Source organism: Pan paniscus, chromosome 5, assembly GCF_029289425.2.
Source record: "Pan paniscus chromosome 5, NHGRI_mPanPan1-v2.0_pri, whole genome shotgun sequence".
Lineage (NCBI taxonomy): Eukaryota > Metazoa > Chordata > Mammalia > Primates > Hominidae > Pan > Pan paniscus.
Window position 1 is genome coordinate 174,093,586 of NC_073254.2, and position 25,593 is coordinate 174,119,178.

Below are 25,593 nucleotides of genomic sequence, written 5' to 3' on the forward strand. Positions count from 1 at the left end.
ATGTCCATGCAGGTCTTTTGCCCATTTGTTAATTAGGTTATTTGCTTTCTTGCTATTGACTTGTAAGAGCTTCTTATGTATTTTGGATATCAGCCCCTTATCAGCTGTATAATTTGCAAATATTTTCTCCCATTTTGAATGTTGTCTCTTCACTCTGGTAATTTGTCTCCTGCAGTGTGCAGAAGCTTTTTAGTTTGATGTAATCTTATTTGTCTAATTTTGTTTTTGTGGCCTGTTTTATTTTTTGAGATGGAGTCTCGCTCTGTCACCAGGCTGGAGTGCAGTAGCCAGATCTTGGCTTACTGCAACCTCCACCTTCCAGGTTCAAGTGATTCTCCTGCCTCAGCCTCCCCAGTAGCTGGGATTGCAGGTGCATGCCACCACACCCAGCTAATTTTTGTATTTTTAGTAGAGACAGGGTTTCACCATGTTGGCCAGGATGGTCTCGATCACTTGACCTCGTGATCTGCCCACCTCGGCCTCCCAAAGTGCTGGGATTACAGGCATGAGCCACCGCGCCAAGCCCTGGCCTGTGCTTTTAAGGTGATAGCCAGAAAATCATTGCAGAAACCAGTGTCATGAAGCTTTTCCCTATTTTTTCTTTTAGCATTTTCATAGTTTGGAGGTCTTACATTTAAGTTGCTAACTTACTTTGAATTTATACTTTATCTGGTGAAAGATAAGGGTCTCATTTTATTCCGCTGCATGTGGAAATCCAGTTTTCCCAACATTATTTATTGAAAAGACTTCCCTTTCCCCATTGTGTTTACTTAGCACCTTTGTTGAAAGTCACTGAGATATAAACTTAAGGTCTTCTCAGGCTTTTTTCTGGCCTGTGCCTCTCCCTCAGCTTGTTAGTGATTTTCTGATTTTCCTTGTATATGCAGTTGCTTTTGAATATCCTAGTCTTTAATGTCTGACCCCCAAAAAAGGATAAAAAGGAAAAACAAATGAAGTAGGGGGGAAATGGTCCTGGTAATTTAAATTCCCTGGAAGTTGCTTCAGCTATAGGGAAAGAAATTTGTAATATTCGGAGGTGAGGGGGTACAACAATGACTATCTGCCTTTGTGTCTGCCTTCCATGATCAGAAGCAACAGTCAGCACTCAGAACACAGGTTCTGCTATTTGGATGACACGGTTCTTATTGCCTACCCTGGCTCCCACAAGCTGCATGCAAGCTGCTCCTGCAGCTCATGCACTGCCTCCCACCAGGCTCGTGTGAGAGATAGAAAACTGTTAGCCAGGTAAGAGCAGAAATTAACCAAAATAAACCAAGTTTACTGTCAAGCATTCCCCTGGAAGTTACAAGCCTTCCACAACACTCCAAAGTTCAAAAATATTTACAACAGACGGACTATGCCAATGCAGTTTTTATCTAGATGGGGAGACAGATTCTTGATGCTTCTACTCATCCATCTGCCCAGAATCTTTGCCACTGTTATTTAAGAGGTGCATCTTGAAAGGCTGTGATGAAGATCAAGTAAGAAAAATCCAAGTAAACTCTTTAGAGCAATGCCTGGCATTCAGCAAATGTTGGCTCTAATTATAATGCTCAAAAACAGTATCTATCTCCATTATTATTTAATTTGTTTTAAAGATAATTTTTTGGTAATATCTTCGCCACTTTACATTTATGGAAATTGGGACTCAGCAACTTGACTACCATCACAGACACAGTTCTCAAATTTATATATCCTAATTCCAAACCCAATATTCTTACTACTAGAATATGCTGGACTGTTTTACTCCTAACTTGGTTAAGAAGCCAAATATAGGAGGAAATTAACAAATCAAGGTAGTTTTAGTTACTCATTGGTCTGTGGGTTCACAGTATTTTAATGGAGCCAACTTTGCTCTTAAGATGAGTAAGCAGTTGGTATGACTCAGGAATCTCTACGAATGTTTCTACCTTAAAAGGCAGGTTTTTGTTTCTTAATCCTTTAACAATTAATATTTTAATTAAAGGAACATTGGATAGACATTGTAAGGTGCAAAATACCTCTAGAAGGTATTGAAAATACTCACTGTAAGTATAAGCCATTTGATTACAACTGAGCAAGCAGGTCTTCACTTTGATAACTTCTAGACCTAAAGACCGTGGTTAACTGATATTTGAAGGTATGGAATGCATAATATGGAAAGAGACTTAACCTAGATCATGGTGAAGATCTAGCTAAAGGCACAGTGTGTAGTCATAGCTGCTGAAGGAAGGAAGCAGCTCATTAAAAAGGTGAGATGGTATCCAACACTAGCTTTCATACCCCCAGGTCTGCCTGAGGTGGGTTTCTGCCTGCTACAGATAGATGCTGGATAAGTATATATGCCAAGATTTCAGTGGGGCAGCAGCTGATGTGGCTACAACGCCCCCTAAGTGGCCTGTACCCATCTGTCAGAATCACTGGAAAATGTCTAATGCTTCCCTCTAATTGCTGATTTTTGTCAGCTTGCTCATCATGAAGCCTGATCCTCATTTGTTATCTTCAAGTACACTCTATTATCCATGCTCACCAGTGAAAACCACCAGGAATATCCCTGTAGTTTAAAAAAAAAAAATAGGTGTATTGATCTTGCTACAGCAAGGAACACAGAACACCCAGGGATTTCAGTTTATATCTGGTGATTTGGGAAAGGATTCAAAGAAACAAAGGTCTATGTAGACAGTGTGCTGTCCTAAAGCAAGAGAAATCTGATGAATGAGCATCAGTAATTTTTTATCTAGGAGGAAGAATTAAGCATGTAAGGCTAGAGTTGTCATTGAGCAGTGGTCAATGACAATAAGAAGCAGTGGTTACTTAATGTTAACCAGGAAAGGAAGATGCTTGGCATTTTTATGGTTGTGGGTGATTTTGGTTTTATCTCTGTTCCAGGCATGGTTACAAAGTTAACTTGTTTTTGTCTTGTTGCATCACATCATGGAGAGTCCTCATCTGATGTTTATATTCTATGGAATTTTGTTCCACAGAGGAATACCACAGACTGATGGTTAGCAACTAGGCTGCTCCCCAAAAGCTGTCAGGGACTTTTTTTTGGTCTTTCTCGCAATTACTCAACTATTATATACTGTCCATTCTCCTTCTTTGGCAATAGGAGAGGGATAAAAATGAGAATCAATGTGGGAATGGTAAGATAACAAGAGCTGGGAAGGTATGGTTTATTCTTATTGGAGGGAAATCTCCTAAGAATGTGAGATGATCAGGAATGTCATAATTAAACAAATATATAAATGTGGCCGTTAGGATCAAGAGAATGCATCATGCTGCTCAGGCATAGCAAGGTAGGCAGTTGAGTGCAGATTAAAGGTGGTCTCTGAACTTCAGAAGCTTATAAACCAATAGATAAAACAGATACTACTACTATAATCATCACATATGTTACATAGCACTAAGATTTCATGTGCAAGAATGCAAAAGGTTGAAATGTATTTTCAAATTCATTGATAGCACAAGATTTGCTTTTATTCAATACTAAAACTAAGTACTTGCTTAAAGTGAATGCAATCTTTCATTTTCAAGATAGCTAATTGAGAACAAGCACGAGACTCCACTCCTGGTCCCCAAGCTCCAGAACACAATAGAAACTATTTTTTAGAGAATATAAAGCAATAAATCAATGGACAGTCATACATTAGTTTATGAAAATGACAGAGAAATTCTTACTAAACAATGTGATATTTTAAAGGGCCCTATTAAAGGTTATTCCTGTTTTCTCTGCCATTTTTGAACCAACTGAGAGATAAGACAAAATGAATTAACAACGTCACTACTGATAAATATCTTTATGATGGAAAGTTGTGCAGTAACAATGGCTTCCCAATTCTAATCCCAGAATGCAGCATACTCAACCACCTGATTGCCTGCTTGGACCACTGGTGACCTCCGCACACGGACACCAGCCCCTTTAAAATTTAGAAAATAGAGTACTTTTATGTTTTCCTTGGGAAGCTGAATCTCAAAGAAAGAGAGAAATGGAGAAAGCTATACATATCCTATGCTTTAAACATATAAAATAGCTAAGTCACTCCTCCTTTTGAAAGGAGTGAATAATGGAACTGAGAGAAATCAAAGCAGAGAAATGGTGGATGACTTTACTCATGAAACGTGAACTCAGAAGAAAGGAGGTTCTCCCATTGCAGATAAACTAAAATGCTGAAAGAATACCTGAAACTAAGAACAGCCAATATAAGCTGCAGGTAGTGGAGCGAACCCCATTGATGTTCCATAATGAGGCAGACTTCCACAGTGGTAGCAGGCATGTTAGTTTACTCTTTTATATCTTCCAGGCTAGACATAAGCAACAGTGTCCTCATGCATACTTAGGGCAGAGATACTAGGCTATACCTGGGAAACTAGCACTTCTCTACAGGATTAGAAGGAAAGATAAGTAATCGAAATCAGATGACCAGCCACTAATGTATTATGTCTACTGCAAGCCATCTCACCCTCTGTTTTTATTGAAAACTGCATAGTGTGTAAACTCAGGAGCTAATTCTAACCTTTATCCCCAGCCAGGCTGCACAAGCAGAAGCAGTGAACAGTCTACCAGGGAATATTAACTTCAAGGATCATCTCAAAGCCAATAATCATCACACTGTTGAAGAGTGACTGCACCAGGAAAGAGACAGGGCAGCAGTGGGAACACAGCAAACAGAAGAATTTACACTTGAGGAAACAGAATAAAAAAGCAATCACACAAGGACTTTAAAATAAGTCATATCAGGCATGGTGGCTCATGCCTGTAATCCCAGCACTTTGGGAGGCCAAGGCATGCGGGTCACTTAAGGCCAGGAGTTCAAGACCAGCCTGGCCAGCATGGCAAAAACCGGTCTCTATTAAAAATACAAAAATTAGCCAGTGTGGTAGTGATCCCAGCTACTCGGGAGGCTGAGGCAGCAGAATCATTTGAACCTGGGAGGTGGAGGTTGCAATGAGCCAAGACTGTCCCACTGCACTCCAGCCTGGCCAACAGAGCAAGACCCTGTCTCAGAAAAACGAATGATAATAAGTCATATTTCACATCTTCAGATAGATAAAAGAGAGAATTTTTTTCTATGAAATAGGAGGAAGCAATTCAAAAATAATAAGAGGTGGTTATTAACAAGCAAAGCATAGCAACCAAATTCCCAGACAACCTGGGTTTCAATCCTGGCTCCGACAACAATCACTAGTTGGATGTCTCCAGGGCAAATTACTTAACCAATCTGTGTCTTCATTTTTTCATCTGTAAAATGAAGATAGTCATAGTATATACCTTATATATGTGGTATGAGGATTAAATAATTTAGCATTAGTAAAGCACTCTGAACAGTATCTGACACATAAGTGTTTGTTAAATAAACGAACAAATTGGAAATTCTAAAAATAACAACTTTAATTTTTGGCGTTCAGGATTTTATGGGTGAGCCGAAAAGCAGAAAGAGAGAAGGCGAAGAGCATGTTAATGAGCTGGAAGAACATAGAAAATGGGATGGAGGCCAGGCACAGTGGCTCACACCTGTAATCCTAGCACTTTGGGAGGCCGAGGCAGGCAAATCACCTGAGGTCAGAAGTTCAAGACCAGCCTCGCCAGGATGGTGAAACACAGTCTCTACTAAAAATACAAAAATTAGCCAGGCATGGTGGTACACTCCTGTAGTCCCAGCTACTTGGGAGGCTGAGGCAGGAGAATCACTTGAACCTGGGAGGTGGGAGGTTGCAGTGAGCTGAGATCATACCAGTGCACTGCAGCCCGGAGGACAGAGCAAGACTCCAAAAAAAAAAAGAAAAGAAAAACAAACAGAAAAAAAAGACAAGCAAAGAAGAAAAGAAAATGGGATGGAAATGGAGAGTATGAAGAAACACATAAGATACTAGAAGGCTAGACACGGAAAAACTAAAATGTATCTATTAAAGGTAGAGAACAAAAGCAATGGAAGAGAGGCAATATTGGAAGAAATAATAACCCCAAACATCCTATAACTAAAGAAAGGGATGAGACTGAACTGATGTCTCTGTGTTCCAGGCACAATAAATATTTTTAAAAATTCTTGCCACATTTTAATAAAATTCAGGAACATACAAAAGAGATAAGATTGCAAGTACTCTAAGAGAAGAGAAAATGATATTTTTAAAGGGAATAGAATAAGAGTTTTCATCAACACACTTGGCACAAAGAAGACAATGAATAGAGTAACATTTTCAAAGTGAACAAAAACTACTTTGAAAATTAAGCCAAACTAGCTCTCTTAGAGGTTACATCCTCAACTTACACTAGAAACATGCTTTTTAGAGACATTGAAGTAAATAGCAAAATAATCAGTTACAAGTATTGAAAATGATACGGTGAGCAATAGGAATGAGACAAAGTAAAAAGAACTGGCATTTTTCATTACAAGGATGAAATTATGTTTTTGTACCTTTTTCATAGAGATTAAATCTGTTTTTTATATAACCAACTAAAATAAGCACTTTTTTTTTTTTTTTCCAGACGGAATTTCACTCTGCTCCCAGGCTGGAGTGCAGTGGCGCAATCTCGGCTCACTGCAACCTCCACCTCCCAGGTTCAAGCAATTCTCCTGCCTCAGCCTCCCGAAGAGCTGGGATTATGAGTGCAGGCCACCATGCATAGCTAATTTTTGTAATTTTAGTAGAAATGGGGTTTCACCATTTGGGCCAGGCTGGTCTCAAACTCCTGACCTCAAGTGATCCACCCACTTCAGCCTAAAATAAGCATTTCGAGTGCTCCTATGCAGAGGGCTTGAAGACTTGGAAGACTCAACCCCACCTCTGAGAGACTTCCCGTCTGTTAGAGGGAGGAAGGGTGGAACAGTGAACACACCTGGGGAATCCCAGTCTGTCATTTACTGGCTTTACAAGTTGAGGGAAGGGAGCTGATCTCTCTGAGCCTTAGTTTTCTTGCCTGTAAAATGGGGATGATGAAATGCCTACCCCATCAACTTTATGAATGACTTAGTGCGATACTTGGCATGTAGACAACATTCATTATCATTACTCTTCTTCTCATGTATAAGGAGATGTTCGAAAAGGCTATCTCCATGTAGTAGGATTTTACTTTATTTTTATGTTATTCTTTGTATTTTCCTGTATTGTGTATTTATACAGTAAGCATGTATTATTTTTACAAAGTTTACAAAATGCACCCTGTAAAAGAATCAATGTTTTTAAATTATCAGAAGAAAATTTCAGAGATCATTTTTAATAACCTCAGAATAAGTAAGACCTTTACGAAAAACATGTACAAACACACCCACCACAGGTAGTCAAAATGTAATACTCCTAAGAGACAAAAACACTATGAATAAAGTTAAACAATAGCAATCTTTGAGGAAATATTTGCAGCATATAGCTTAAATTTTTATAAATCAGTGAGAAAAAGACAACCTAATAAAAATGGTCAAAAAATAAATTCATAGAAGAGGCAGTACAATTAACCCAGAAATAGATGAAATTATTTTCAACCTCTAGTTAGTATATTGTTAATTGAAACAATAGTGGCATATTACCTATCATTCATAATACTGGTAGATATGGCTAGACACGGTGGCTCACGCCTGTAGTCCCAGCACTTTTGGAACTGGTCATCAAGAACTCCAAAATCTCCCCTGTAAGAATCATAACCTTTCAGACCAGCACCTCTTCCTTTCCAGACCCTGAATCTGATACCTCCCCCAAAACTGAGCTCTCCAATCCATCATCCTAACTCCTTTTTTATAAACTACAAATCTCAAATGAGCACCTAATACTGCCAAGCAAATGTTTCTTTGCTAAATTTACTTTCCTGTTCTCTTCTCTTCTAGATCTCTCACATTTTCTTCTCTATCATTTCCTTTCATTGATACTTCCGGGTTTTATTTTATTTATTCATCCAACAAATATTTATTTTGTTCCTTTCCAATAGAATTCAGGTCCGTGAATATGGATTCTTTCTTGAAGTTTTGCTGAAAAGTAAAATAGAAATGAAAATTATAAAACAGAAAAAATTGCAGTTAAGAGAGGGCTTTCAATGAAAAAAAATAAAAGCAGGCAAAAAAGTCCTCAATAGATCTACAAGCCTTTTCTGTATCTGTACCCATATTTTCAGTCTTCATGCCAGTAATAATCAAGAAGATGTCAACCAATCCACATGTGCTCCAAACCCCACCCCCTTTCAGTTTCTCAGGGACATTGCACATACTCTATTTTCCCTGCTTCTTCAAGTTTCCATTGCTACAACATAATTTAATAGCACACATAAATTCTCTAGTATATCAAATCATAAGGGGGTGGTTTCTGGGATTTGTTTTGTTTTGTTTTTAGAGACAGAGTTTCACCATGCTCGCCAGGCTGGTCTCAAACTCCTGGCCTCAAATGATGTGCCCACCTCGGCCTCCCAAAGTGCTTGGATTACAGGCATGAGCCACTATGCCCAGCCTTCAAGTCATGTTTTTTAAAAAACAAAATAAGGCCGTGTATGGTGGCTCACGCCTGTAATCCCAGCAATTTGGGAGGCTGAGGTGGGTGGATTGCTTGAGGTCAGGAGTTCAAGACCAGCCTGGCCAACATGCTGAAACCCCATCTCTACTAAAAATACAAAAATTATCCAGGCGTGGTGGCACATGCCTGTAATTCCAGCTACTTGGGAGGCTGAGGCAGGAGAATCATGTGAACCTGTGAGGCGGAGGTTGCAGTGACCCGAGCTAGCGCCACTGCACTCCAGCCTCGGCGACAAAGTGAGATTCCATCTAAAAAAATAATTAATGAATTAATTAATTAATTAACTAAAACAAAAGAAATTCTTTCTTGAACTCACATGTCTCTCTTTCCCTCTTCATACCAAAATATCTCTAAAGAGTTTTCTAAATCATTGGCTTCCAGATCCTCACACCCCATCTACTTTTTTTTTTTTTTAACTCATATCTATTTATCATCCAACCCTACCACTCCAAGGAATTTGCCAAGGTTATTAACAGGTATTTTGCCAAAGGCAGTGAACATATTTCTGTTACTCAGTCTCTCTGCATTCCGCAAATTTGACCACTATAGACTTCATGATAATCTTTCCTCTTTTGATTTCCTTAACCCCAGCTCTGGGTTTCTTGCTTAAATTCTCTGGCCATTCCTTAGTTCCTCTACCTTTCTCAGAGATTTAACCTAGTCCCTCTTCTCTTCTGTGCATATACTTTCTCCTTAAGTTTTCTTCCTCAGTTCCATGCTTTATAAACTACCCATATGTCAACTACTCCCAAAGTCACACTCTAGCCCTGTCCTCTCTTCTAAACTCCATATTCCAACTGCCTATTTAATTTCCTTACCAGTTACCTAATAGGTACTTAGCAAAAATAAGAAATAAAAATAATATCCATTGCATATATTCCCTTTCAGTAATTCCTTTTTATACTGCAGGTCTGTTACCCTTAAAACCAGACTATGAGAGTAAGCCTGTATTCCCAAGAAGGGGAAAAAGAACCCACAGGGAGAGCAAATGACTGTCAATTCCATTATAGAATTTTGAAAGCTTTAGCTTTAAAATGCAAAACTAGATGATGAAAAAGGAAAATGTTTTTAATGAATTCTGAAATCTTGGACTTAATTATGAAAAACACATCCTAGGCTGCATGTGGCAGCTCACACCTGTAATCCCAGCATTTTGGGAGGCCAAGGAGGGAGGACCACTTGAGCACAGGAATTTGAGACCAGCCTGGGCAACATGGCAAAACCCCATCTCTCATCTCTACAAAAAATACAAAAGATTAGCCAGGCATGGTGATGCATGCCTGTGGTCCCAGCTACTTGGGAGGCTGAGGTAGAGGATCGCTTGAACAGAGGAGGTCAAAGCTGCAGTGAGTCATAATTGTGCCACTGCACTCCAGCCTGGGCGACAGAGCCAGACCTTATGTCAGGAGGGGGAAAGAAAAATCATCCTAAAAGACTAAAAGAGTATGGCTTATGCCATAGGCCATAGATTAGAAAATAAAAGCTGGTGAAAATGTTGATGTTCCTGCCACACAGAGAGGAAGAGAGGAGAGAGGAAAACGTTCTAGGCTGGGGAAAGACATTTGAGAGGATAGGAGAAAGAGAGCAAGAGAAATCAACTCAGTGTGAGCCCTGCCTTTACCAACTGATCATCTCATTCCCTCACTCCAGGAAAAACTCTTTATGGGGAAATAAACAAAAGGAATCCAAAACAATAAGAGATGTGACCTCTCGCCTGACTGGAATTCTGGAGACACTTCACAGGGTGCCCCAGGGTCCCCTGGAGTAGCTAGAGGGGAGTAGAAATCTGGCCAGGTGGCACTAAACAAAGAGAAACTGAGATGATCTTGCAATATGCAAAAGAGACCCAAAATGGGGTAGAGGAGGTCAATGGAGTTGGGAACTTTTGTGCCAGCCAGAGGCACCTGCACTGCATGGGGGAAGTGAACCCTCTAGATTCCTGTGGCAGAAATCCAGGGCAGAGACCAGAGAGATAATCAGGCTCAGTCCAGGAACAGCTCTGAGAGCCAGACCTGAGAAGTGAGCAGGCAGGGGCTCGAAGTATGTGGGGTGGGGCTCAAGACTCATATACACTGGAGTGCTCTGTAAGAAGACGATAGAAAATCACAAGTAAAAATAAGAAACTAAAGCAGATAATTCAATGGAAAAATCATTTAGAAATATAAAGTATTAAAAGTTGACAAATACCACAAATATCACAAAATCCAAAAAAGATAATCTTTTAATTTATCTTTTTAATTCGTTTTCATTTTTTAGAGGTGAGATCTTGCTCTGTTGCCCAGGCTGGAGTGCAGTGGCATGACCGTAGCTCACTGCAGCCTTGAATTCCTAGGCTCAGTGGATCCTCCCACCTTGGCCTCCCAAAGAGCTTAGGATTACAGATGTGAGCAACTGCACCTGGTCAGAAAAATAATAATATTTTTGTTAGTTAACTCCCTGCCATACCTCTGTAATGCTTTCTTAAATGGTAGACCGCATACTTTAGGAATGCCTGATTATTTGATAACAATTTCAGATTATCATTTTCTATATGGAAAAGGGAATACTAATTAGTTTCTCTAGCATGGTTAATGAAAAATTTATTTATTTTTACTGATATTTTACATAATTTTTTAGTTTGCAAATTGATCCTGGAATTCTCATTTAAATTTTTAAGATTGTCACATTTGGGGACATTTCTATCAAGATCATTTCTTACATGAGCTATAAGATTTATCAGGAAAGTTTGTATCACATAAGTGAAATGTAGTTCAATATGTTAAGATGCATGAAATATGTGATTTCACATACAGACATACTCATGGCTATAGTACTGCAGCAAACTTAACGCCTTCAAATGCAAGAATCCTGATAAATTCTATTTCAGACAATTGCCATGAAAAAGTTATAGTCCATGAATAATTGCATGTTACATGTATAATCAGCTATAGTCAGACGAGAATTGATAAAAACCAGATCCTCTACTTACAAAAATGTGTGTACGATGATTAAAAAAATTCCCACAGATTGGCTTCTACCTCTGACATTTCAAACCTCATTTCTCTCACACTCACTTATTTCTGACGTAGCCTGCAAAGTGCATTCCTATCTTTCCTCCCTGTCTCGCTCCCTCTTTTCCTCTCTGTTTTTTTCTGGAACTTGATCCTTCTCTGCCTTCAGCATTCTTTCCATTCTGCATCACAGCACAGAGCCATCCCATCTGCTCACATGATTAGAATCATCTAGAGTCTGGTGACCCGTATGTGAGTGGCTCCGGCTAAACTGTAGACATTTCCAATGGCTTAATGAACAGTCTCCTTTGTCCCACAACACCATATATCCAAAGTGTCAACACCAAATCTACTTTTCCTCTCTGCCTTCTCTGTTAGACAATGATATTACCATCTATCCATTCTCCCATGCTGGAAATGCAGAAGTCACATTACATCCTTCTTTTATTCCCTCCTTCCAAAAAATAATTAAGTCTTGTTGATCCTTCTTTCTAATAATCCCAATTCTCCATTTGTTGTATCTTTGTAAGTGATGTTACTGATTATTGTGTTGTTCTCATTGTGGTGGTGGTGGGGTGAAGAGGTGAGAAAGAATAAGTGTATTTTGAGAAGTATTGTCTCTGAGAAACCAACACGGCAAGCAAGCACAGATGTCCAAACAAAAGGAGAAAATGTAGTCACCAAACTGGGAACAGAGAGGTTGTGAGTCAGTTTACATAGAACTGATAGGTTCAAACCATGGATTGTAAGAAAATAAAGCAAAGGGCCCGGCGCGGTGGCTCACGCCTGTAATCCCAGCACTTTGGGAGGCCGAGGCAGGCGGATCACGAGGTCAGGAGATTGAGACCATCCTTGCTAACACAGGGAAACCCCGTCTCTACTAAAAATACAGAAAAAAAAAGTAGCCCGGCGTGGTGGCGGGCGCCTGTAGTCCCAGCTACTGGGGAGGCTGAGGCAGGAGAATAGCGTGAACCCGGGAGGTGGAGTTTGCAGTGAGCCGAGATCGCGCCACTGCACTCCAGCCTGGGTGACAGAGTGAGACTCCATCTCTAAATAAATAAATAAATGAAAGAAAAGAAAAGAAAGCAAAGGATATGGAAAAAACTCAGCTTTCCTTTAAACAACTATGACTGTTACAGCATTCACTATAACGAGAAAATGTCTCAAGATTTCCAAGATAATCTCAGCACAGTCATATTTGAAAAGAAGATAAGAAAGCTTTGCATGCCTACTTCGATGTGGTCAGAGAGGTGGAAGAGTATTTCTGGGACCCATTGCTTACAACACAATCAGCAATGCACTCCTAGAAATACACGTGGCCCACAATACAGGCTAGACTCCTCTTTAGTTTTAGATGGAGTCTAGAGAAATGGGAGAAAAGCCTCAAATACTTGTAACTCTGTGTGCCTCGGGTCCTTCACCATCAAGCAAAGGTGCCTCTTTGCTTAGTTTCATAGAGGCCTCTCCCGGTCTTCTCTTTTTGAGGCAAACTAGCAAGCAATAGTTCCTTTCCTGTAGCAGAATTCAGAGGTCTGCTATCACCCCTCGTTCTCTTAGACAATGTGATCTTGAAAGTCTCATTGGGATCTTCTCATTATTCCATGACTTTCTATGATTGAAGTTCTTTTTAATTTGATAGTGAACTGGCACAGCAAAAACAAATATTCCCTCTTCATTCTTACTTCAAAAATTGCTGGTTCCCTAAGAAAAAAATGTTTTATCTTACACACAGAAAGTAAAATAACCCAAGCCCTTATTTCTTTATTTAAATTCCATTCAACAAGCATATGCTGGTGCCCATCTTGTGCTGGGTTCTATGCTGAATGGATTATTTTTTTCTTTTTTATTTTGTTAAATTATTCTATCCATGTTATTTTTCATATTTTACTTATATTGAGTGATTATATGTACAATGACATTACCAAAAGTGTATATTAAGCCTCATATTTGTTGTACTAAGCACAGTAAAAAATAATTTTACTAGTAGTCTAAACGTTCTAGAAACTTAAAATCTACGGCATATGTTTGCACTTCTACAAAAGGTAATTTTCTAATATTGATAATGATGAAATTGTTTTATCATATTTTGAAGTTGTCTTCTTTGTTGTTCCTTTCGTATTAAAGAAATACCTAGGGCTATACCATGATTTGAAGTCGCTAGTAATGTATACTTGATTTTTCATTTATAAAATTCCCAGATCATAAAATATAAGAAATGACCTTTCCCCTTAGAAGTTATAAGTTTGAAAGCTAAGCTATTTCTAAGTTCTAAATATCAGGTTCTTAGAATAAAAGCAAAGCAGTGTTCTCTGTAAACCAAAAATCTCTAGCTCCTGAGATGGATGCTCTGATGCTGTTTTCAAAATAAATATTCTGTATATTTGCAAACAAAAATCAAAGCCACAGATAGGAATATTTCATCTAGTTATAACTGCTTATATATGTCAGAGAATATAACATAGTAATATTTTTCTATAATACATAAATACTATTTATCACAGAATACAGAAATCAGAGAAGCAAAACATGTCATTTTTATATAAACTTCTGATACGTGCTATCCATGTCCTGAAGTAAAATTTTCAGAAATCGAATAATGCAGGAAATGGGCACTTCCGGGAAGCATAATACAAAAATGGGAAAGCAAGGTCTCTTGGCTATAATGGAAGTATCTCTCGTTCCATTTCCTTTCCTATACCCAGAGGAGTAGTGCAATGACATTCGGCCACGTTCTCTCCTCACCCTCCAACCCAGTTTCCAATTCCAAAATAAGAATTTGAAGAGCTTTACAAAAGTGCATACCAGAAAATAAGAGAAATAAAGAAGAAGGCAGGCCAATAGAAACCAAGAGAGAATGAAACCATGAGATTAGCAGGAGAGGTAACACAAAAGAAATGTATGCCATTAGCTTCTACACAATTACTATGAGGATACACAGATTTTCCTCTGATATTTTAAGCACCAAATGCAAAAATAAAAATACAATTAGTTATTCATTTTACATTTTCTGTATACAAAGTTCATCATGGTTCTGAGAAAGCAACTTCCCCTTGCTCTGTCTGAAAGATAGTTTACTCATGGTTTGTCATCGGGGGACCTGAAGGAAGAAGAAAGCAGAGAAGATTGGGAGAGGACAAAACAGCGAGAGGATGTGGAGAGAAAGGGTGACATGCGACCAAGAAGACTGATAGTCAGCCGGGTGCGATGGCTCACGCCTGTAATCCTGGCACTTTGGGAGGCCAAGGTGGGCGGATCACGAGGTCAGGAGATCCAGACCATCCTGGCTACGACACGGTGAAACCCCGTCTCTACTAAAAATACAAAAAATTAGCCGGGTGTGGTGGCGGGCGCCCGTAGTCCCAGCTACTCGGGAGGCTGAGGCAGGAGAATGGCGTGAACCCGGGAGGCGGAGCTTGCAGTGAGCCGAGATCGCGCCACTGCACTCCAGCCTGGGCGACAGAGTGAGACTCCGTCTCAAAAAACAGAAAAAGAAAAAAAAAGGAAGAAGACTGATAGTCATCCCACTCTGGTGACACACAGGGATGGAAACGGCCACTTGCCCTCTGGATGGAAATGCCTCTTTGCTTAATTTCATACAGGCCTCTCCCCGTCTTCTCTTTTTGAGGTAAACTAGCAAGCAATAGTTCCTTTCCCGTCGCAGGATTCAGAGGTCTGCTATCACCACTCTTTTCCTTTGCTGATAGTAGCTTATTGGAAATGTCATTAACCACATAACGTCACCTTGAAATAAATGTAAATTAAATGTTTCACAACATTTTATAGCAAAGTGAGAAGTCCTCCATTCTCCCCTTCACTAAGCTAGTGGAGAATATAATACAAAATAGCAACCTAATATATAGTCTTTCTCCATGTTAATGCCAATGAGAGGATAATCACTAGTTTTGATTATGCTTTTTCTTATTTTAGAACCCCCCCCCCCAACAGACAGACACACACACACACACACACACTCACAAGTAAAAACGCACCTGGGATATCAGAATGGAATAGATGGATAATAATGGATCAATTAACTCAGGTAGATATTCATTTGACCACATTCTTTGCCTAAATAATTACTTGAAATGTAGGAAAGTCTCTTTATCTCATTGGATTGATCCAATTAATTATGAGTATTAAAGTATGACACTCTAGGGAGGATTTTTTTTCCCGACTAAAAAGGTTAATTTCTATGTGAGGGTAAGTGGACATAAAAGTCATGGCAAATGCAAGAAATATATCTTTCCAAGCACATTGCTGAACATATAAAAGGGGCTTGTTGAATTCTTACCGAATTAGGTATCTTTCTTCACACTACTTGGTAAAAAAAATGAAAAGGCAGAAAAATTAGCCCCAAAAGAGATGAAACTCTTCCGTCCGTCACCATTGACTCTATTGTGAACTTATGAAAAAGGTAGTTGAGCAATATGAAGGCCATGATGTGGAATTAAAAACACACACACACACAGACACACATGCTGGATTCTAAAATGTGTCCTTCCTCCTCTCACTCTCTTGATCAGTTTTATTTCTGAACTGAGACACGATCACCACAATTCAAACAATTAAGCACAAAACTAAACAGAAGTTTACAAAACCCATCAGGTGTACAGAGGTAATTTATTCAGTCTGGCTTCACTTAACACAAATAGGTCAAAATCAATCACATTTTGTAAGTAGTAATAGTTGGAGAAATGTGTGAAGAATAGGTCAAAAGATAAATAGGAATTATTTTATAACCATAAGAAAGGAAGAACATCTATAAACAAAAGTCATATATGCAACATAAAAGAATAGGTGAGCTGCCAGCAAATGGGCCTCACAATGCCTTTTCCCCAATGCTTCCAGAAGCTCCATAAAAATCACTCTAATGGGTCAAACATTGATGGTTCTCAGAAGAACACAATTGTTTTCAAAAACGAATAGCATTGTAAATTCATTTGAATTCATAAAACAAAACAGCTATTTAATCATCTAGACCAAAGTTAAAGAAATACCTACTACAAAAATTTTAATGGGATAATTAGAAAGAAATAGCTTGGGCCACTGCTTCGAGCAGAAGATGGCGTTCAGTGGCTACCATAGGAAGGGTCAATATCAGGACGGCCTGTGAGTCCAGATGAGTCTCTCTTTGCCCATTTTGCCACAGAACACATTCACAGCACAGTACAAAGCAGTAGGCATGGAGTAAGGAAAAAGGCTTGTGTTTTAATAGCCAGGAGTTCTACTCGGACCCACTCAGGTAAACTGAATGGCAAAGATAATTCTTCCTGCAGGTCATTTCTTTTGCTAGTTTGCTAACTGTGAGTCCTATGCTCCTGTGCAAGGCCCACGATGTGACTCTGACCATTCATTGAACTTTGCTGGGACAACATTCATGCCACTACATCAGAACAGAATGAAAGCTTGCCCTTTTTTTTTTTTTTTTGAGACAGTGTCTCTCTCTGTTGCTCAGGCTGGAATGCAGTGGTACGATTCTCCTGCCTCAGCCTCCCGAGTAGCTGGGATTGCAGGTGCCTGCCACCACCCCCAGCTAATTTTTCTAATTTTAGTAGAGACAGGGTTGACCAGGCTGGTCTCCTTCTCCTGCCCTCAAGTGATCCATTCACCTCAGCCTCCCAAAGTGCTGGGATTATAGGCCTGAGCCACCAGGCCCAGCCCACATTACTCCTTTTCTGATTAGACCATCTCTTCAGATTAAAGCCTTTGGGTATATGCTGGAGGCAATTGGAATTCTTAATCCTTTAGCTTTGTATAATTTTCTTTCATATATTTAGAAGATCATTGAGCCCCCTTTTATATGTTGCTGTGATCCAAAGCATGAGTAACTGGGGTAAGAATGCTGGCTATCTTTAGAGGAAGGCTTTTTAAATAAATTGAGAAAAATTAAACAGCATCATTCCTATAAAATGCCCGTTGAAAGAATTTTTATAGATAAATATTCACTTTTTTTTTGGTAAATTGATGATAAAATTATGTATATTTACCATATACAACATGATGTTTTGAAATGTATACACATTGTGGAATGGCTAGCATGCTAATTAACTATGCATAACCACGTTTCCTTTCACCATGTTGAACCCTGACATAATTTTTTTTTCACAAACACCTCACTCTGGAGAAGGAAATGATTTTTTTTAATTAAAATAAACATACATTGGAAATACTTAGTGCTAAAATAAGCCTGAAGGAAAGGTTGGAAGTATGATGAGTCAGAAAACTGACTGTAAAGAAACCAATTACTTAACATAAAACACCATTAAAGATAAACCACAAAATGTAAGGTCTGCTGGGTAGGAAAGTGGCAAAAGCAATGAAGCATGTCTTTAGATCATGCAGGTCTATAACCAACAGTGAATCTAGCAAAAGTTATTTTCTCTTTTGAGGAGAAACTTCTTCTTATTAAAAAAATAAAAAATGTTTCAACTTCTTGAGCACCAAGGTCAATTATTCTAAATCTTAAAACCACAGTTTTAATTTTGCTTTTTTGTTGGTTTTTGTACTTTGGAGTATGTGTCTACATTATCCTTTTTATATTTGCCATATTTAGAGTCCAAACTAAAAGCAAATTATTTTCTCTCCTCAAGTTAAATGGCTCTATCTTTTTCTTTAAAATCCATTAAGAAAGTGAAACTCCCAAAGTAAGTCCAAAAAAAAGCCCCCAAGTCTGAAAATGTGGAGCTTTTCTGGCAGTAATGCAGCTTCTGCAAGTATTGCAGACCAGATCAGGTATCAGAATTTTAAAGCTTCAGTAACAAAGCCGTCCTATTGACCCTGAGGAGATTTATGAAATCACTTTCCTGATGTTATTGAAACCAAAACACTTTCCTGGACACTGAATTCAGTCCTAAACAAAGGGCCTCCAACTAACAGCTGTCTTGGGCTGAATGAGTTAGACTCAACCTCGTGTGATGGAAAAACAGTAAACACAAGCTAACATTTAAAAGGAATTGATGGCACCATGTAAATCAGAAGCCCAAGGAGGGCCTGGCTTCAGGTGTGGGGTTCTCTCTCACGCTCTCAAATCCACATCCTCCGGATTAGGTCCATTTTCAGACAAGCTACTCCAGCAACTACATACCATGCGTCTTCTCAGGTGTGGGTCCTGCAGGAAAACTAATACACTCTTTGTCCATAAGTCTCAAAATAAACTCTCACTGGCTCTGGTTGGAACATGAGACCATCCTTGCCATTCACCATGGCCCCAGTCACTGAACGTCTTCACGCCCTGGACTGGTAATACAGCCTATCCCAAAGCACCTGGACTGAGAACGGGAAATGAGTGGTTCCCAGAGTGAAACTGAGGTACTATTACTAAATTAAGGTAAATATATGTGGAATGTTAAAAAAAAAATGATGTCCAATGTTTACAAGGTATACTTCTGCCATCAGATATAATGTATTATTGCAAGTGTACCTGCTTATATTCTACTATCATATTTCTAATTTCTGCAGGCCTTGAAAACATATAACACTCCTAGATACTTACCCAGGAGGAAGAAAAGCATATGTTTATATAAAGACTTGCACATGAATGTTCGTAACAGTTCATTTGTAACATCCAAAAGTTGTATGCAGCTCAGTTCCCATTAATAGGTGAATGGATTAAAAAAAAACAGATGAATGCATAAGTAATACTACTTGCCAGTAAAAAGGAATTAATTCTTGTTATATGCAACAACATGGATGAATCTCAAAATAATTACACTGAGTGAAAGAAGCAGCACAAAAAAAGAGTACATACTGAATGATTCTATTTGCATCTTCTAGGAAATGCAAACTAATCTGTAAGAACAGAAAGCAAACCAAGATCAGCAATTGCCTGAGGAATAGTGAGGGTTGGATATGAGGACAGGGAGGGGCAAACAGGAAAGATTAAAGAGCTACACAAAGACACTTTTGGGAGCAATTGATGTCATTATCTTCATCAGAGGTTGACATTTTTTTCTGTAAAGTGCAAGATAGTAAATAACTTAGGCTTTGCATGTCATCTGATCTCTGTTGCAATTATTGAACTCTGCCATTGTAGCATCAAAACACTTATGGGTTTTTAAATAGGTGTATCTGTGTTCCAATAAAACTATTTATAAAAACAGGCAGCGGTCCAATTGGGTCTACACACCATAGTTTGCCAATCTCTGATCTTAATTATGGTGGTGGTTTCATAGGTGTACACATGTACCAAAGCTTATCAAATTGTACACTTTAATTATGTGTTATTTATTATAGGTCAATTCCACCTCAATAAAGTATTAAAAAATAAAAACAAAGCAAACACACTTGGGTTCCTCATCTTGGATTGGATAGAGTCTAATCTTACCATGGCATACAAGTTCTTCACATACTGGCGTCTCTTCTTCCCCGGTCAGATCCCTTGCCATTCCCTGGTAGAATGTGCTTGACACACACATCAGGCCATTCCAACTCTACCTCTTTGTTGGGGTTCTCTCTGTTACCTCTCTGTCTAGAATGAGCTGCTCGTACCAAGTGTCTAACTCAATCATCCTGCTTGTACTTTGAGATTAAACTTGCACTTCCAGGATGCCTTCCACATCTTACTCCTACTATTCCCTTTGCCTTATGCTCTGTGAGATGCCTCATCTCTGTGCCCCATAATTGCCTGTGTGTTTGTATGTGCATGTGTTTGTGTACATACCTATAGGCACTTGCACAATTATACTTCTTGATAATTTTAACTATATTTATATAGCTAAAATTTTCTCTTTTATATTTAGAATTATTATCCAGTCTCTGCCCCTACTACTTGACTGGAATCTCCCTCTTTCTATTAGACCTATCACAATGACTGACATATTACATTAAAAAATTAAAACCCTCACTGCGTGTGGTGGCTCATGCCTGTAACACAAACACTTTGGGAGGCCGAGGAGGGAGGACTGCTTGAGCCCAAGAGTTCAAGACCACCCTAAGCAACATGTCAAGACCCTGTCCCTACAAAAGTTTTTTAAAATTAACAGGGTATGGTGGCATGCACCTGTGATCCCAGTTACTCAGGAGGTGAGGCAAGAGGATCTCTTGAGCCCAGGAGGTTGAAGCTGTAGTGAGCTCTGTTCATACCATTACACTCCAGCCTGGGTAACAGGGCAAGATCCTATCTAAAAAAAAAAAAAAAAAAAAGAAGAAACTCAACAAAGCAGCATCGTTGCTATTATTGCAGCTATTTAGCCAATAGGTACATCATTGACATCATTGTAAATAGCCAAGCTGATACTGGAAAACAATTCTATATCTAATCTCAGAAAAGCTTTCTACTAATTCATGCAAATTTATTATTGGAAGCTTACCTATATTTTACACTAGTGTCTTTTACTGACTGTCACTCTTCTTCCTTTATCTCCTAGATACACCAAAATGAAGACTGCCACCAACATCTACATTTTCAACCTTGCTCTGGCAGATGCCTTAGCCACCAGTACCCTGCCCTTCCAGAGTGTGAATTACCTAATGGGAACATGGCCATTTGGAACCATCCTTTGCAAGATAGTGATCTCCATAGATTACTATAACATGTTCACCAGCATATTCACCCTCTGCACCATGAGTGTTGATCGATACATTGCAGTCTGCCACCCTGTCAAGGCCTTAGATTTCCGTACTCCCCGAAATGCCAAAATTATCAATGTCTGCAACTGGATCCTCTCTTCAGCCATTGGTCTTCCTGTAATGTTCATGGCTACAACAAAATACAGGCATGGTGAGTGATGTTACCAGCCTGAGGGATGGAGGGTTCACAGCCTGATATGTTGGTGATGTCATAAGCAAAGCAGTATTTATGGAGTGCCCCATTGTCTCAGTCACATTGTAATTTTAATTATTCTTTCTAGCAAAAAAAGCCTTTGAATACTTAAAAATAGGAATTTTCCTCATAATTTTAGGCCTATTAAATCCTTTAAAGAGAATGTAATCTATTTATTTCTGATTTCTCTGTATTTACTTCATAAAAATGGTGTGTAAATTAGAACATAGCTCTCCCAAGAGTAATTGGAGCTTAAACCCAAAGAGTATTATGCTGAGGCTTGTTTAAAATTTTCAAGTGGCTGACTACATGGCAAATTTATCTTTCTACACCTAATATCAGAATATTGAACAATCCATCAAAAAATGAAGTGAAAATATCCATTACCTGGAGCCGCCTAGAGATTTTGGACAATTATTACATTTTTTATATCAATATAGACCTCATGGAGGATCTAGCTCATATTGAGAGGTTCATTTTTGTTCCCTGAACGAAAGCTTAATGTGATCGAAGTGGACGGCAAAATGGGAAATTTAGAAAAAAACAAAAAAAACATTAGAAGTAAAACTTTCTTTGAAAAGTAACAAACAACTGAGTTTCTTCCACAATTTCTTTATAGCCTTAAGTTAGCTCTGGTCAAGTCTAAAAATGAATGAGTAAAATGGCAGTATTAACACCTTATGACATAATTAAATGTTGCTGCTAATTTTTCCTTTAAATTCCTTTCTTCTAGGTTCCATAGATTGTACACTAACATTCTCTCATCCAACCTGGTACTGGGAAAACCTGCTGAAGATCTGTGTTTTCATCTTCGCCTTCATCATGCCCGTGCTCATCATTACCGTGTGCTATGGACTGATGATCTTGCGCCTCAAGAGTGTCCGCATGCTCTCTGGCTCCAAAGAAAAGGACAGGAATCTTCGAAGGATCACCAGGATGGTGCTGGTGGTGGTGGCTGTGTTCATCGTCTGCTGGACTCCCATTCACATTTATGTCATCATTAAAGCCTTGGTTACAATCCCAGAAACTACGTTCCAGACTGTTTCCTGGCACTTCTGCATTGCTCTAGGTTACACAAACAGCTGCCTCAACCCAGTCCTTTATGCATTTCTGGATGAAAACTTCAAACGATGCTTCAGAGAGTTCTGTATCCCAACCTCTTCCAACATTGAGCAACAAAACTCCACTCGAATTCGTCAGAACACTAGAGACCACCCCTCCACGGCCAATACGGTGGATAGAACTAATCATCAGGTACGCAGTCTCTAGAATTAGGTGTATCTACTGGGGATGACATAAAAATTATAAGGCTTTGTGCTAAACTAGGAGTTTAATCCACTATAGAGGATGAGAATGGAGGGAAGAGGGGAAGCAAATTGTGGTTCTAGTGTTAGAGAAGAGGTTTGTTATATAAACTGTGTTCTTTATATTTGACTGTACATATTCATTTAGGTATAAAGATACACCAATGAGAAATCCGTGAAACTATTCAAAATAACTATTTTTATGGCCTCTACTTCTATGCAAAATTTATGACTTTAGCACATTGTAGAAATAATTCTGATCTAGAATCCTTTTCATTTTCCCCAGAATTATTATATAATTCATAGATGTCGCTGCAATACCCCTCTTATTTCTCAAAAGCCAGTCTTGCTCTGGTTCTGTGATTAAAGAGAGAGGGTGAGTGCCTTGCCCACTGTGGTCATGGATGCAAGATATTCACAGAAAATTAGCATCATGGAAAAGGAGAAAAGATTAAAAAATGACCATCCCTAACTTTTCTTAAGCTATTGGTTTGCTACCTGAACTCTAGCACAAATATCAAACATATTAGACTGAATAATATATTATTAATATGTGAATATTAATCTAATAAATTTTATTAGATTAAACAATTTTTAACAGACCTCATGCTTGTTGGAGATAATAGGGTGAATAGCGACTAGCTTTTGGAAGGTGTATTTCTGTGCCCAGACCTACACAGAAAATTCAAGACTTATACACAATATTATAATCATATGGGAAATCAACAAAGAGGAAAGAGAAAAGGCTGTCTCCAAGTTAGTATTACTTGGTTAAGCCACTGGTTGGCTAAATTTGACCTCTGACCTGTAAAATCAATCAAATACATGGCTTAATTTTTAATATTAATCTAAGTAAGTAAATTTTAAATAATGATGCCAGCATCCAAAAATCACAGCCTGTATAATTTTTTTAACAGTGAATTCAAATTCAAACTTCCTATGAAGTAAAGGCAGGAGTCAGAATCTTGGCTAAAGTTCCTAGAGTCAGGCGTCAGGACTGTGAGGACAGATGGCTCCGGAGAAATGAATAGCAAGTCAAATGATTGAGGAGCTAGGGGAGGCCTTTGCCACCACAGGGTGCAGTGGCTTCCTCCTGCTGTCTCTTGACCACACCCTGTCTCTCACTGTCCCCTCTTTACCCCACTCTGCCATCCAGCCCAGCCCAGGCTCAACCTTTCTAATTGACCAGAGGACTAATGTAATATGGCCCAGATACATCCGTCATGGGCGACATTAATCCTCATACCCCTGGTATTCAGTGATGCTCAAAGGAACACAGGAACTCACACCCCCTGGAGAGCATGAGGTAATGATGGCAGACCCACTTCCAGCCAAAGGGAAATTAACTTATTATGTCTCACTTCTAATTCCATTTCAGAAATGAATGCCAGAAAGAAATGGTTTTGACTCTGCTTCTTTTCTCTATGTTTTTTTCCACATCAAGACTGCTAAACCTACTCCTTTTACTAGGAGCTACTTTTAAAAAGTAATTGCAAAAACAGCGATTACTTTTGCACCAACCTAATGCTAAGCAGCCCTCCTATTCAGTGGCTGCTAGAATCTTGTAAGTAACTTTAAAAGGGCAGGGATTTAAATAGACTTTCACCAACCTGGGGATAACATGTTAAAGATTGCAACTTAAAATGCCTAGTCCTCAGCTAAGGATAAAATATTTTGCTTTGAAGTAAAATATTTCCATTGGAGCAAAATAATGGCCATTATAAAGTACTGACTCTTTCTCCTTTAGTGCCTACCTATACCTTCCCTGTCTTGCTGGGCTCTAGAGCATGGCTGCTTGATTGTGTACCCTGGACCACTGCAAGGACCTCTTGTCACATATGACCTCCCAGCTATCCTTCACTCGTCCTGCCTTCGTGGAAATACTGCTCCCAGCCCGTCTGGTGGAGCATTTCTCCTGAGTTAAGCATGATTATTTTTCAGTTGCCTGACACTGCCCTTGACTCCCTTCCAAATTCGGCATTTTCACATCAGTACGGCTATTGTACAGCCAGATAGAAGAGAAAAGAAGCTAATTGGAGGAGTTCTGTTCCAAGTAACTAAAAGGTTTGCTTAAAAAATACATCCAATTAGGCCTTATCTTCATCGCTGCCTCTATGAAGCAGTATCAGTGTAAGATAACAGCAGAAACACATTAGCCCTGGAATTGGCTGCTGTCCCAAAATGCCCAACTGAGAGAACTGGACACAGAAGAGAGGCTGCCAGGAAAAGAGGGAAAGATGCTCTGACGTATTTAAAAATTAAGATAAATCAAAGCTCCCTTTGGCTAATCTCCACTGATGTGTCATCATTAGAATTAAAGCAGTTACAACCAGACAACTGTAACAATACATAAGCTGCTAGTGATACTTTCAATAATATATCGACATAATAAAATGACTTGAAGGAGAAATTGGAGACTTGATGGCTGTGTCTATAGGACATGTTAAATTAGTTGTACAAATCCAGAATGTGACAAACAGGTGTTTGGTCGTTGTTTCACATCATGACCCATCATGTTGGAAAACAAAGCTAATAGGATTTGCATTTAACTTTTCAACTACTTGTTTGAAGTTTATATTGGTTGTGGATGTTTATGTTCTGCCTTATGTATTTGTACTTTCTTTGAGGAATATATTATACTCTATATGTCACATTTCAAGCACATTAGTCAACTTCATATTCTGCAGATCAGAGATCCAATATCAAACCTTCCCAGGGTGTCTGTATTCTGACAACTGTCCACTGAGGCAATTTCCATACAGCGCAAAGTGGAGTGGCGATTTGGCAGTTATCAAGGTAATTTGATAAGCCAATGAGAAAATTCTGTGCCCAAAATAAGCTTAGAGTCATACTTACACAGTTAAGAGCTGCTCAGTCAGCTTTTGCTACATTACAAATCATTCCAAAATGTAGTGGCTAGAAGCAACCATTTATTTAGTTTACAATTCTGTAGAACAGCCATTGGAGCTGGGCTTGGCTGGACCGTTCTTCCATATTGGCTGGGCTTGCTCGGAGGGCAGCTGCCCGATGGGCAGGTGGTCAGCTAGCTGATCTACATGGCCTCAGCAAG

At 39.0% G+C, this 25,593-nt stretch overlaps 1 protein-coding gene across 5 annotated transcripts in view; it reads left to right on the plus strand.

Moving 5' to 3' along the window:
- Positions 1 to 25,593, plus strand: part of OPRM1 (opioid receptor mu 1) — a 142,339-nt gene that overhangs the window by 91,668 nt on the left and 25,078 nt on the right. For 3 of the 5 annotated variants that reach the window (XM_034963113.3, XM_063605524.1, XM_055114255.2), the window contains 2 exons: positions 20,825 to 21,177; positions 21,953 to 22,473. In XM_034963113.3, coding sequence (XP_034819004.1) covers positions 20,825 to 21,177; positions 21,953 to 22,473 — 874 coding nt within the window. Of the gene's footprint in view, positions 1 to 20,824; positions 21,178 to 21,952; positions 22,474 to 22,809; positions 22,891 to 24,270; positions 24,604 to 25,593 lie in introns of those variants that run through there. The other 2 variants (XM_008963882.5, XM_057302614.1) reach the window with 2 other exon arrangements.